General features: G+C 40.1%; 1 protein-coding gene across 1 annotated transcript in view; it reads right to left on the reverse strand.

Annotated features, from left to right (window-relative positions):
- LOC110549604 (vomeronasal type-2 receptor 116) overlaps nucleotides 1-15,522 on the reverse strand; it is a 42,816-nt gene that overhangs the window by 13,736 nt on the left and 13,558 nt on the right. Inside the window, exons 2-3 of the mRNA XM_060366217.1 lie at nucleotides 6,276-6,555; nucleotides 5,094-5,900 (exon numbers count right to left, since the gene is read on the reverse strand). Of these exons, the coding sequence (XP_060222200.1) occupies nucleotides 5,094-5,900; nucleotides 6,276-6,555 (1,087 nt within the window). The remainder of the gene's footprint in view (nucleotides 1-5,093; nucleotides 5,901-6,275; nucleotides 6,556-15,522) is intronic.

A 15,522-nucleotide genomic window follows, 5' to 3' on the forward strand; every position in this document is an offset into this window, starting at 1 on the left:
TGACAGAGAGCACTCACCATCGGGAAGGTGGAAGGCGGAAACCAGCTCCATCTTTAAGGCATAGCATTCCGTCTCTACAGTTCCCCCTTTTTGTTTTAGACGCATCAGGCAAGAGTAGAGGTCTGATCTCTGATATTAGAAATAAATTGGGACTTTGTACCGATGTTCATTTAGGTGTCATCCACCCAAAGAGCATCAGACCGACCTTTTTCTCAGAGGCGGGACCTGGGGTATCAACCCGCATGCAATCAGACATGCTCTTCTCTGGGTCCAAAGTGGCTGACCCTCAGTCTCACAACAGTGTGATGCAGCCATGATCATTCAGGCCTTTACAGCCATTGAAGCAGGACATTCGCCCCAAGCATGGTTGGATACCATAAAAAGCTAAAATGTTATGCTCAGGATGCGAGGCTAAGCACTGCACTCAGAGTCTCAGCATTCTTGTTGTTTTTTTTTTTAAGAATTTTTTTATTTTTATTTTTTTATTATTTTTCTTTATTAATTACAGTTTACTCACTTTGTATCCCTCCCGTGGTTCCCTCCCTCCTCCTGTCCCAATCCCTCCCTTCCTCCACCCTCTGCATTCATGCCCCTCCCCAAGTCCACTGATAGGGGAGGACTTCTTTTCCTTCCTTCTGATCCTAGTCAATTAGGTCTCATCAGGAGTGGCTGCCTTGTCTTCTTCTGTGGCCTGGTAACACTGCTTCCTCCTCAGGGGGAGGAAAATTAAAGAGCAGGCTAATCAGTTCATGTCAGAGACAGTCCCTGTTCCTATTACAATGGAACCCACTTGGATACTGAACTGCCATGAGGTACATCTGTGCAGGGGTCTTAGGTAATCTCCATGCATAGTCCTTGGTTGGAATAGCAGTTTCAGGAAAGACTCCTGTGCTCAGATTTTTTTTGGTTCTGTTGCTCTCCTTGTGGAGTTCCTGTCCTCTCCAAATCTTACTATTTCTCACTTCTTTCCTAAGATTCCCTGCACTCTACCCAAAGGTTGCCCATAAGTCTCAGTATCTACATTGATAGTCTGCAGGGCAGAGCTTTTCAGAGGTCCTCTGTGTCAGGCTCCTGACTTGTTCCCTCTTTTCTCCTTCTTCTGATGTCCAGCCTCTTTGCCTTTCTGGATAGGAATTGAGCATTTTAGCAAGAGTCCTCCCTCTTTATTAGTTTCTTTACAGATTTTAGTAGGTTTATCCTATATTATATGTCTATATGAGTGAGTATATACCGTGTGCATCCCTCTGCTTCTGGGATAGCTCACTCAGGATGATCTTTTCCAGATCCCACCATTTACCTGCAAATTTCATGATTTCCTTGTTTTTTATTGCTGAGTAATATTCCATTGTGTAGATATATCACAATTTGTGCATCCATTCCTCCACTGAGGGGCATCTGGGCTTTTTCCAGCTTCTGGCTATTACAAATAAGGCTGCTACAAACATAGTTGAGCAAATGTCCTTATTGTGTACTAGAGAATCTTTTGGATATATGCCTAGGAGTGGTATGGCTGGATCTTGAGGAAGCGCTATTCCTAGTTGTCTGAGAAAGCGCCAAAACTAGACACACTAAACCGCTTAGAAGGAAAAGTGGGGAATACCCTTGAACTCATTGGCACAGGAGACAACTTCCTGATCAGAACACCAATCAATAAATGGGACCTCATGAAACTGAAAAGCTTCTGTAAAGCAAAGGATACTGTCTTCAGAACAAAACGACAGCCTACAGACTGAGAAAAGATCTTCACCAATCCTATATCTGACAGAGGGCTAATATCCAGTATATATAAAGCACTAAAGAAGTTAAACAACAAAAAATCAAGTAATCTAATTAAAAAATGGGGTACAGAGCTAAATAGAGAATTCTCTGCATAGGAATATCGAATGGCAGAGAAACATTTAAAGAAATGCTCAACCTCATTAGCCATCAGGGAAATGCAAATCAAAACGACCCTAAGATTTCACCTTACACCCATCAGAATGGCCAAGATAAAAAACTCAAGAGACAACACATGCTGGAGAGGTTGTGGAGAAAGGGGAACCCTCCTCCACTGCTGGTGGAATGTAAACTTTTTTAAGAATTTTATCTCATTTAGGAATAGTGTTTCCTCAAGATCCAGCTATACCACTTTTGGACATATATCCAAAAGATGCTCAAATACAAGGAAATTTACTCAGCCATGATCAAAGCAGCTTTATTTGTAATAGCCAGAAGTTGGAAACAATCCAGATTTCCATCAGTAAAGGAATGAATAGAAAAATTGTGGTACATTTACACAGTGGAATACGACTCAGGAATTAAAATCAGGAAAATCATGAAATTTTCAGGCAAATGGTGGGAACTAGAGAAAATCATCCTGAGTGGGGTGAACTAGAAGAAGAAAGACACACATGGCATATACTCATTTATAAGTGGATGTTAGACATATAATATAGAATGAACACACTAAAATATGTGCACCTAAGAAAGCTGGGCAAAGAACCTGGAAACAACCCAGATGTCCATCAATGGAGGAATGGATACAGAAATTGTGGTATTTTTACACAATGGAATACTACTCAGCAATCAAAAACGAGGAAATCATAAAATTTGCAGGCAAATGGTCAGATATAGAAAAGTTCATTCTGAGTGAGGTATCCCAGAAGGATTTACATGGTATATACTTATATAGACCTATAAGATAGGATAAACATACTAAATTCTGTATACCTAAAGAAGATGAACAAGAAAGAGGACCCGGGATAAGATGATCAATCCTCACTTAGAAAGTCAAATGGGATGGGCATTGGACATAGAAGAAAACAAGTAATAGGACAGGAGCCTACTCTACCTAACAGCGTATCAAAGCAGATACTAAGACTCATAACCAAAGCTTCGGCAAAGTGCAGGGAATCATATGAAAGAAGTGGGAGTTAGTATGACCTGGAGAGGATAGGAGCTCTACAAGGACCAAATATATCTGGGCACAGGGGTCTTATATGAGACTGTTTCTCCAACCAAGGACCATGTATGGACATAAACTAGAACCTCTGCTCGGTTGTAGCCCTTGGTAGCTCAGTAACCAAGTGGGTTTCCCAAGGAAGGGAAACAGGGAGTATTTCTGACATGAACTCAATGGCAGGCTCTTTGACCTCCCCACCCCCTAAGGGAGGAGCAGCCCTGCTAGGCCACAGAGGAGGACTATGCAGCCAGTCCTGAAGATATCTGATAAAAAAGAGTCAGATAAAAGGGAAGGAGGTCCTCTCCTATCAGTGGACTTGGAAAGGGGCAGGGCAGGAGGGTGGGATTGAGGGAGTGAGATACAGCTGGGATACAGAGTTAATAAAATGTAACTAATAATAAAAACAAAAAAATAAAGCTGGGGAAGAAGGATGACCCTGGGTAAGATAGTCTATCCTCACTCAGAAAGACAAACGGATGGACACTGGAAGAAGGAGAAAAAACGGCACAGGAGAGGCGCCAACCCAGAGGGCCTCTGAAAGCCTCCACACATCAGGGTATCAAAGAAAATGCTGAGAATCATAGCCACACTTTGGCCAGAGTGCACGGAATCTTAGAAAGAAGGGAGAGAAAAAGATCTGAGGGGATCAGAAACTCAAAAAGGAGAGCAATAGAACTAAAATATCTGGGCCAGAGGTTTTTGCTGAGACTGATATTCGAACCCAAGACCATGCATGGAGAAAATCTAGAACACCTGCACAGATATAGCCCATGGCAGCTCAGTGTCCAAGTGGGTGTCCTAGTAAGGGGAACAGGGGCTGTCTCTCACATGAACTCAGTGGCTGGCTCTTTGAACACCTCTACCTCCATGAACAGTGGGCCTGGGGAGAAACATGTGAGGAGATGAGGGAAAGATGGTAGAGTTGGAAGGGAATGAGGGAAAGGGCTGCAGCTGGGATACAAAGTGAATCATCTGTAATTCCTCAGGATCCAGCTACCCCACTCGAAGGCATATATTCAAGATATGCTCAGGTGCACAACAAGGACATTAGTTCAACCATATTTCTAGTAGCTTTATTTTTAATAGCCAGAACCTGGAAACAACCCAGATGTCCCTCAATGGAGGAATGGACACTGAAACTGTGGTACCTTTACACAACGGAATACTTCTCAGCAATTAAAAACAAGGAAATCATGAAATTTTGTACGCAAATGGGATCTAGAAAAGATCATCCTGACTGAGGTATCCCAGAAGCAGAAAGACACACATGGTATATACTCACTTATAAGTGGATATTAGGCTTGTAATACAGGATAAACACACTAAAATCTGTACACCTAAAGAAGCTATGCAAGAAAGAGGATGCTGGGTGAGATGATCAATCCTCACTCAGCAAGAAGGGGATGGACAGTGAAAGAAGGAGGAAACAGGAAATAGGACAGGAGCCTACCACAGTGAGCCCCTGAAAGACTCTACCAAACAGGGTATCAAAGCAGATACTGAAACTCATAACTCATAATTTTGGGAAGAGTGCAGGGTATCATATGAAAGAAGGGGGAGATAGTAAGACCTGGATAGGACAGGAACTTCCCAAGGAGAGCAACAGAACCAAAATATCTGGGCACAGGAGGCTTTTCTGAGACTGATGCTCCAAGAAAAGTACTGTTCATTGATGTAACCTAGAACCCCTGCCTAGACGTAGACCATGGCAGCTCAGTCTTCAACTGGGTACCCCAGTAAGGGGAACAAGGACTGTCTCTCACATGAACTCAGTGGAATGCTCTTTGACCACCCTCCCCTTCCCGAGGTGGGAGCAGAATTGCCCAGCTACAAAGGAGGACAATGCAACCAGTCCTGGTGAGATCTGATAAGCTAGGAACAAATGGTAGGGGAGGAGGATCTCCCTTATCAGTGGACTTGTAAAGGGGAATGGGAGGAGATAAGGAGTGAAGGTGGGATTGGAGAGGAGGCTAGAGCTGGGATAGAAATTGAATAAGCCCTAATTAATATTAAAAAAATAAAAAATTAAAAAATATTTTCATCTCTATGACATATGTGCCCTGTAGAATAATGTAAGCATGCAATGTATGTAAACATGCAATGTATGTAAACATGCAATGTATGTAAACATGCAATGTATACACTCCATTACCTTTGAGGAGTCAAATTCCAGATCCTTCCCAGCATTCGCTGGCCATGTCTCTTCTTGTTTCAGAAGCATCTTGTGGAGCGAGTGGGCCACAGCATACACAGCATTGTACAAGTTATAAGATGTATCACTCATCGACATTTCAAGTGGTGGCCTGAATAACCACTTAAATAGGGTGTCAAGTGGACAATTCTTCAGTTTCTCACAATTAAATGGTGGCAAAGAATAGTTAAAACAAATCCACCATTGTCTAGCAAAGGAGATATCATTACTGTAGTTTGAAGGGTGCACTGTCCGCATAAATTTTTTAAAGCCTGACATCTCAGAATGATGGTGTGAAAAAATTAGAGTCCCATAGGTAGGTTTAAGCAAGAAATCACCATCTATTGTTATTATATCAAATTGTGACATACTGATCCATATCTTACTGAAGAGAATATGATTCCATGCAAGAAAGTGTGGATGTATGATAGCGTCTTTGTCTCCATAAACAAATATAACTTTTGCTGTTGACAATAAGATTGTATTTAAAATCTTAGGAAACATTTTTAAATGCAAGTCAATATCGTTTGTGATAATAGACACAAATTCTAAACAGACAACAGATATTTGCATTTCTTCTCTCAACTCAGAAAGAAATTGAATTCCATTGTCATCATCTGAAATGATTACTCCCACCCAGTTCCATCTGAAATGAACCACTAGGGACACCATGGCTAGTGGTAAGGATGTGTCCTTGGGAGACATCTGGTAGAGATAAGGAAACTGTTCATGTTCACTCAGGAGAGGATGAAAATGACCATAGTAAAGCTGAAGGAGAAAGAACAAACGCAACAACATGAAGAAGGTGAAGTGCATAATGCTCAGAGACCTAAGTATTTTAGGCAAATGCTGAGAATTTTAGAAAGCAATTTCTTTCTCCTCTCATTATCAAGACCATATTCAACTTGTTGTGATTATCTCAACAAATACAGATAAATTAAGACTTCTGGTAAAACATTTCACATTACTGTTGTCTTTTATGCCTATTTGTATAAACTTGTTTTTTCCAAAGAAAGTGTTTTGAGTATTTGATGGATCCCAATAGACATAAGCCCTCTCTCAGCTTCTTAGTCTTGTCTTGGTACTCAGATAGACAATCTCAAGTGAGATGTTATTTCATTAAAGTAACACAACTAGACTTACCTCTGGAGTTCTGGAGATGTACAGGTATCGTCCAACATAAGCAGACCTGAACCATATGGGTCCAGTAAGTACAATTACATATCTTCTCTGATTTGTACAATAGTAGTTAGGACTATGTTCCACTCTTTTCAAGGAAAAACCATTCCTCCATTCATCAACATACAGGTTACAATCAACTTTAACTAGCAGAGAAATGTTAGGTAAAATATTAGGGTTCCTATTGATTTCTTCTATGGCTAAATAAGAAGAAAATATCAAGAGTACGGTCCTTGGTGTCACCCTGAAAACAGAGTATTCTGTTAGAAAGATTTAGGTTATAAGCATGGTAACCTTTAATAACACTCAATGCAGGGCAAACAATGAAATCTTCAGTTTTTTTTGTTGGTTTTGTTCTCTTCTCTATTTTGACCTATTCATATCATGAAACATTTTTTTATACGAAATAAATTTATTACTTTACATAAATGTACTAAAGTGTGGACAAAAAAAGGCAAGAAGAAAGGTTATGCCAATTTTTTAATTAATTTATTTTTTTATTAATTGCAGTTTACTCACTTTGTATCCCAGCTGTAGCCTCCACTTTCATCCCCTCCCAATCCCACCTTCACTCCCTCATCTCCTCTCTGCCCCTCTCTAAGTCCACTGATAGGGGAGGTCCTCCTCCTCTTCCATCTGGCTGCATTTTTCTTCTCTGTGGACTGGTAAGGCTGCTTCCCTATCAAGGGGAGGTGATCAAGAAGCCAGCCATTGAGTTCATGTCAGAAACAGTCCATGTTCCCCTTACTAGGGTACCCACTTGGACACTGACCTGCCATGGACTACATCTGTGCAGGGGTTCTAGGCTATCTCCATGCATCGTCCTAGGTTGTAGTATCAGTCTTAGAAAAGACCCCTTTGCTCAGAGTTTTTGTTTCTGTTGTTCTCCTTGTGGGGATCCTGTCCCCTCTAGGTCTTTCTATCTTGCCCTTCTTTCATAAGATTCCCTGGAAAATTTTAAAATTATCTGAAGGGGTGGAAGAAATGACTTCCGCAATTGAGAAAAAGTGTTTTTCTTGCAGAGGACCCATGTTCCCAGCATCCACGCTGGGCAGCTTCCAACTGCCTGTAACTCCAGGTCCAATGGATCTGAGAATTTTTCTGGACTACACAGACATCTGTGTGCGCTCTCTCTCTCTCTCTCTCTCTCTCTCTCTCTCTCTCTCTCACACACATACAGTGAGAGACATAACTAAATATCAAATATATAAAAATGTTTTTTTAAGAAATCAGCTACAGTAATATTGTTGAGAAAGTTGACAGTATAATCTTGAGTAAATGAAAAAGGAGCAAGTTTTAACATTTTTGTTTGTTTGTTTGTTTGTAGTGTATAAGAGTATGAGACCCGTGGGAGAATATAATGAGTCTTAATTTTTTAAATGGATTCATATTAATGGATTATGTCATTTTCAAGTTTCCTCCAGTACCATTCTGTTTTTCATGAACATAGTGAAAAATCTGTGCTCCATCTAGGAATAAGAAAATATCTACTTTTATATTTTCAAATTTTGTTGCATATAGGCTTTTGAAGAAGTAGAACCTAATGATTCCTTGGAATTCCTCAATGTCTTTTGTCATGTCCACCTTTTCATTTCTGATTTTGTGGAAATGGACAATGTCTCTCTACTCTTTAGTTAGTTTGACTAAGGGTTTGTATATCTTGTTGATTTTCTCTAAGAACCAGCACTTGGCTACATTGATTCTTTGAATTGTTTTCTTCTTTGTTTCTTTTTTTTTATTTTTTTTTATTTTATTTTTTTTTATCAGTTACATTTTATTAACTCTGTATCCCAGCCATGTCCCGATCCCTCATTCCCTCCCAGTCCCTCCCTCCCTCCCTCCCTCATCTCCACCGTGCCCCTTTCCAAGTCCACTGATGGGGAGGGACCTCCTCCCCATTCATCTGATCCTGTTTTATCAGGTATCTTCAGGACTGGCTGCAAAGCCCTCCTCTGTGGCCTAACAGGACTGCTCACTTTATTCATTTTGTATCCCCCCATAGGCCCCTCCCTCCTCCCCACCTGATCCCACCCTCTCTCCTCTTTCTGCATGCATGCCACTCCCCAAGTCCACTGATAGGAGAAGTTCTCCTCTCCTTTCTGATCTTAGTCTATCAGTTCACATCAAAAGTGGCTGCATTGTCCTCTACTGTGGCCTGGTAAGGCTTCTCCCCGCTTAGGGGGAGGTGATCAAAGAGCAGGCCAGTCAGATTATGTCAGAGGCAGTCCCTCTTCCCATTACTATGTAACCCACTTGGACATTGAACTGCCATGGGCTACATCTGTGCAGGGGTTCTAGGTTATCTCCATGAAGAGTCCTTGGTTGGAGTATGAGTCTCTGGGAAGTTCCCTGTGTTCAAATTTTCTTGTTCTGTTGCTCTTTTTGTGGAGACCCTGTCCTCTCCAGCTCTTACTATTTCCCACTTCTTACATAAAATTCCATTCACTCTGCCCAACAGTTGCCCATCAGGCTCAGCATCTGCTTTGATAGTCTGTAGGGCAGAGGCTTTCAGAGGCCCTCTGTGGTAGGTTCCTAGTTTGTTTCCTGTTTTCTTCTTCTGGCTTTCAGTAGTCCACTGTAGAATATTCCTAGGTTGTTTCCTGTTTTTTTTTTTTCTTCTTCTGATGTCCATCCTCTTTGCCTTTCAGGATAGGGATTGACCGTTTTAGTTAGGGTCCTCTCTCTTGCTTAGTTTCTTTAGATGCACAGATTTTAGTGGGTTTGTCCTATGTTGTATGTTTATATGAGTGAGTATATACTGTGTGTGTCTTTTTGCTTCTGGGACAACTCACTCAGGATGATCCTTTCCAGGTCCCACCATTTACCTGCAAATTTCATGATTTCCTTATTTTTCATTGCTGAGTAATATTCCATTGTATGTACCACATAGATGTACCACAATTGATTTTAGCCCTAATTTGGATTATTTCCAGCCCTCTACTCCTTTTGATACGTCTGCTTTTTTTTTCTAGTGCTTTCAGGTGTGCCATTAATTTGCTTGTATGAGATGCCTTGAATTTCTTTATAAAGGCACTTAGTGCTCTGCACTTTCCTCTTAGAATTGCTTTCATTGTGTCTCACAAGTAAGGGTAAGTTGTACCTTTATTTTCATTAAGTTCCAGGAAGTCTTTAATTTCTTTCTTTATTTCCCCCTGACCTAGGTGTCATTGAGTACAGAATTGTGTATTTTCCATGTGTGTGTAGGCTTTTTGTTATTTCTGTTATTGTTGAGGTCCAGTTTTAGACCATGACCATGGTGATCTGAGAGGATATAAGAGTTTATCTCAGTCTTCTTGTGTCTGTTGAGGCTTGCCTTGTGCTCGAATATATGCTGAATTTTGAAGACCGTTCTGTTGTGTGATGAGAAGAGGGGATACACTTTTGCATTGGGGTGAAAGATTCTGTAGACATTGATTAGGTCCATTTAATTAAGATCTTTGTAAGTGTTGTATTTATCTTGTTAGCTTCCATCTAAATGATATATTTCTTGTTGAGAATATGTGTTGAAGTCTCCCACTAGTAAGGTATTGGTCTCAATGTGTGATTTGAGCTTTAATTATGTTTTTTTTTTTTGACAAATGCAGGAGCCCTTGTATTTTGGACATAGATATGTATAATTGTGATGTCCTCCTGGTTGATTTTTCATTTGATGAGAATGAAGTGTCCCTCTTCATCTCTTTTGATTGAAAGTCTATTTTATTAGCTATTAGGATGGGTACTTCAGCTTGCTTCTTGTGTCCATTTGCTTGGAAAACTTTTTCTAGCCCTTTACTCTAAGATAGTGTCTATATTTGTATCAGAAGTGTGTTTCTTGAATGCAGCAGAATATTGGATCGTGTTTCTGCAACAAATCTGTCAGTCTGTGTCTTTTAATTGGAGAGTTGAGACCATTGATATTAATAGCTATTAGTGACCAATGATTATTAGTTCCTTTTATTGTGGAATTGGTGGTGATTGTGTTTGTGTTTTTTTTTTTTTGTTGTTGTTGTTTTTTATGTCCTGTGTTTTCTTGGGTGTAGGTGATCTCATTGGGTTGAAATTTTTCTTCTTTCTTGATAGATTCCATTTACCAAAGCTGAATCAAAATTAGTTAAATAAATTAAATAGTCTTTATTTCCTTTTTAAAAAAAGATTATTATGTATAGTGTGCTGCCTGCATGCACACATGCATACTAACTAGTATAGGGCACCAGATCTCATGGTTGTGAGCCATGATGTGGTAGCTGGGAATTGAACTCAGACCTTTGAAGAACAGCAGTGCTCTTAACCTTTGAGCCATCTCTCCAGCCCCTTAAATAGTCTTTTATCTAAGACCATTTAAGGAAATAGAAGCTGCCATCAAAAGTATACTATACAAAAACAAAACAAAAACAAAAACAAAAGCAAAAAAAAATTCCATTCACTCTGCCCAACAGTTGCCCATGGGCAGACTGCTCAGACCCTGAATAATCATTTAGTCAATGTAGCTCATGCCTTAGTTGTACAAAAAGGAATTAATGCTCAACTAAAAGGAAGCTTGATGGTGTTCAATCAGAGGATTGACCTCGTGCAGGAGCAAATTGATACCCTATGGCAAATCGCTCAACTTGGCTGTCAATGAAAATATGCTGGACTTTGTGTCACTAGCATATAACATGAGAATTTTTCCTGTGCTGCAAATCTGTCTAAACAATTGTCGAGCTATATTTTAGGTAATTGGACTGGAGAATTCGATACTACAATGGAGCAGCTGAGAGTGGCCATTGTCACAGTAAATTCTACCAGAGTGGACGCAGGATTATCATCATGGATTGCTGCAGCCATGAATCATCTGAAGGAATGTTCGGGCATGGGAGCGTTAGCAGGCCTTCTGGTGTTGGTCTCCTTGGTTTGCCTGTGGTATATATGCAAGATTAGAGTCTCACAACAGCGTAATGCAGCCATGACCATTCAGGCCTTTACAGCCATTGAAGCAGGACAGTCTCCCCAAGCATGGTTGGCTACCACCAAAAGCTAAAATGTTATGCTCAGGATGCGAGGCTAAGCACTGCACTCAGTCAGCCGCTTTGGACCCAGAGAAGAGCATGTCTGATTGCATGCGGGTTGATGCCCCAGGTCCCGCCTCTGAGAAAAAGGTATCAGTCGGGTCTGATGCTCTTTGGGTGGATGACACCTAAATGAACATCAGTACAAAGTCCCAATTTATTTCTAATATCAGAGATTAGACCTCTACTCTTGCCTGATGCATCCAAAACAAAAAGGGGGAACTGTAGAGAGCTGCAGAAAGCTGTGCCTTAAAGATGGAGCTGGTTTCCGCCTTCCACCTTCCCAATGGTGAGTGCTCTCTGTCACAAACAACTCCACATTTGGCTAAGGCTGAGGATCTGGCTTGCTTCCATGTATGTGGACCTATCTGCATTTCCCACGTGGCACGCTGGGGTTGGCTACCCAGAGGCTATTTAAGCTGTGGGCTGGCTTTCCCAGGGTCAGATGTTTGTTCAAGGTTCCTGAATAAACTGCATTGAAAAAAAAAAAAGCCCAGAGCCAGATGGTTTCAGCACAGAATGCAGTCAAACCTTCAAAGAAAATATAACACCAATATTCTTCTAACTATTCTAACTATTCTAACAGAATAGAAGCAGAAAGAACATTACCAAACTCTTTCTATGAGGCCACAATCACGTGGATACCTAAACTGCACAAAGACCCTACAAAGAAAGAGAACTTCAGACCAATCTCTCTTATGAACATTGACACAAAATCTCAATAAAATACACACAAACTGAATCCAAGAACACGTTCAAGACATCATCTACCACTACCAAGTAGGCTTCATACCAAACATGCAGTGGTGGTTCAACATATGAAAATCCATCAATGTAATCCACCATATAAACAAACTGAAAGACAAAAACCACATGATCATCTACTTAGATGCCGAAAAAACTTTTGACAAAATTTAATACCCGTTCACGTTTAAAGTTTTGGAGAGATCAGGGTTACAAAGTACATACCAAAATATAGTAAAAACAATATACAAGCCTATAGCCAACATCAAAGTAAATGTAGAGAAACATAAATCAATCCTACTGAACTCAGGGACAAGGCAAAGTTGACCACCTTCTCCTTATCTCTTTAACATAGTTCCTGAGGTCCTAGCTAGAGCAATAAGACAACAAAAGGAGATCAAGGGGATACAATTCGGAAAGGAAGAAGTTAAAGTATCAATATACACAGATATGATAGTATATATGAGTGACCCTAATTCGGAAAGGAAGAAGTTAAAGTATCAATATACACAGATGATATGATAGTATATATGAGTGACCCTAATATTTTACCAGAGAACTCCTTCAGCTGATAAACACCTTCAGCAAAGTTGCTGGAAACAAAATGAACTAAAAAAGATCTGAAGCCCTCCTGTATACAAAAGACAAAGGGGCTGAGAAAGAAATTAGAGAAAAAGCATTCTTCACAATAGCCACAAAAAAAAAAAATAAAGTACTTTCATGTGACTCTAACCAAGCAGGTGAAAGACTTATATGAAAAACAAAAACAACTTTAAACATTTGAAGAAAGAAATTGAAGAAGATATCAGAAGATGGAGAGAAAGCCCATGCTCATGTATCAGTAGGATTAACGTAGTGAAAATGGATATCCTCCTAAATGCAATGTACAGATTCAATGAAATTCCATTCGAAATACTAACAGTTTTTTTACTGACCATGAAAGAACAATTCTCAATTTCATATGGAAAAACAAAAACAACAACAACAAAAGATAGCTAAAACAACCCTGTACAATAAAAGATTTTCTGTAGGTATCTCCATCAGAGATCTGAGGCTCTCCTGTAGAGCAACAATAATAATAATCGCATAGTACTGGCATAGAAACACATTGGTGGACCAATGGAATCAAATGAACATACACACCTATGGAAATTTAATTTTTGACAAAGATGTTAAACCATATAATGGAAAAATACAGCATCTTCAACACATGGTGCTGGTCTAACTTGATGTGTATATGTAGAAAAATACAAATAGATCTGTATTTATCATCCTGCACAAAACTAAAGTCCAAGTGGATCAAAGACCTCAACATAAAACCAGACACACTAAATAGGTGAGAAGAAAAAGTGGGGAAGTGCCTAGATCTCACTGGCACAGGAGACAACTTCCTGAACACAATACCAACAGCACAGCCTCTACAATTAATTAATTAAGATCTACAATTAATAAATGTGACTTCATGAAACTGAAAAGCTTCTGTAAAGCAAAGGACACTGTTATCAGAAGAAAACAACAGCCTACAGACCGGGAAAGGATCTTCCCCAACCCTCTATCTGACAGAGGGCTCATATCCAGAATATGTAAAGAACTCAAGAAATTAAACACCAACAAACCAAGCAGGGAACTTCCCAGAGACTCATACTCCAACCAAGGACTATTCATGGAGATAACCTAGAACCCTGACAATGCAGCCACTTCTGATGAGAACTGATAGACTAAGATCAGAAAGAAGGAGAGGAGGACCTCCCCTATCAGTGGACTTGGGGAGGGGCGTGCATGCAGAAAGGGGGAGGAGGGTGGGACCGGGAGGGGCTTATGGGAGATACAAAATGAATAAAGTGTAATTAATAAAAGTTAAATAAAAAATTAAAAAAATGGGGTACAGAGCTAAACAGACAATTCTCTGTAGAGGAATATAGAATGGCAGAGAAACATTTAAAAATGCTCAATGTCCTTAGACACTCTGTAAATGCAAATTAAAACGACCCTGAGATTTCACTTCACACCCATCAGAATGGTTAAGATAAAAACTAGGGATGATGCATGTTGGAAAGGATGTGGAGACAGGGGATCGCTCTTCCATTGCTGGTTTGAATGTAAACTTGAACAACCGCTTTGGAAATCAATCTGGCCCTTTCTCAGACATTTAGGAATCGTGCTTCCTCAAAATCCAGCTATACCACTCCTAGGCATATATCCAAAATATGCTCAAGCATACAACAAGTATATTTGCTCAACCAGTGCTCATAGCAGCTTTATTTGTAATAGCCAGAATCTGGAAACAACTCAGATGTCCTTCAACTGAGGAAATGATATAGAAATTGTGGTATATTCACACAATGGAATACTACTCAGCAATTAAAAACAAGGAAATCACGAAACTTGCAGACAAATATTGTGAACTAGAAAAGATCATCCGGAGTGAGGTAATCAAGAAACAGAATGACACAAATGATATATACTCACTAAAAGTGGATATTAGCCATATAATATAGTATAAACATACTAATATCTATATTCCTAAAGAAGCTAAATCACAAGAAGGACCTTATGAAAAATGATTAATCCTCATTCAGAATGGTAAACAGGATAGACATCAGAAGTAGGAGAAGACAAGGTATAGGACAGGAGTCTTCCTCAGAGGACCTCTCAATGACTATCAACCATGGTATCAAAGGAGGTAAGACTCAGCCAAACTTTGGGCAGAGTTCCTGAACCCTTTTGGAAGAAGAAGGAGATAGAAAGGCCTGGAGGGGACAGGGACTCCATAAGAAAAACCACAGAACCAAAATACCTAGGCAAGGCGGGGGTGGGGGGGCGCTGCTTCAGAGATTGATACTCCAGATAAGGACCATGCATGGAGTGGACCTAGACCCCTGTTCAAAGGAAGCCCATTGGCTGCTTTGTTTCCACTTGATTTCCCCAGTAAGGAGCGCAGGGGCTCCGTGTAGCCACAAGATCATGTTCATGTCTCTGACATGAACTCAGTGGCAGGCTCTCTGATCATTAACTCCTGGAGGGTGCAGCCTTGCTGGGCCACAGAGGATGATCATGCAGCCAGCCTTTTTGAGACCTGATAAAGTAGGGTCAGTTAGAAAAAAGAAAAGATTTACTGGTAAACACTGAATCTGCTCATGCCTTAATTTTGTATTATTAATCCTAGCATATGTGAAAAAAAGGGATTTATATGCTAGCTAGAAAGTTATACATTTTTACACAGAGACATCACTGACCAATGTCATTATGTTGCTATGGCTATAATGATTAGATAGTCAAATCTTTCTGAGTCAACAGCTCTGAAAAGGCTAATGTTTCTGTTTTGTTTTGTTTGTGAAAGGGTTTTTTTGTGTAGTCTTGGATGTCCTGGACTCCCTTTTTTAGAGGCCCGTACTGGCCTCTAACTCACAAAGATCTACCTGTCTCTGTCTCCCTCAGTGCTA

The sequence above is a fragment of the Meriones unguiculatus genome, chromosome 14, assembly GCF_030254825.1.
Source record: "Meriones unguiculatus strain TT.TT164.6M chromosome 14, Bangor_MerUng_6.1, whole genome shotgun sequence".
Taxonomy (NCBI): domain Eukaryota; kingdom Metazoa; phylum Chordata; class Mammalia; order Rodentia; family Muridae; genus Meriones; species Meriones unguiculatus.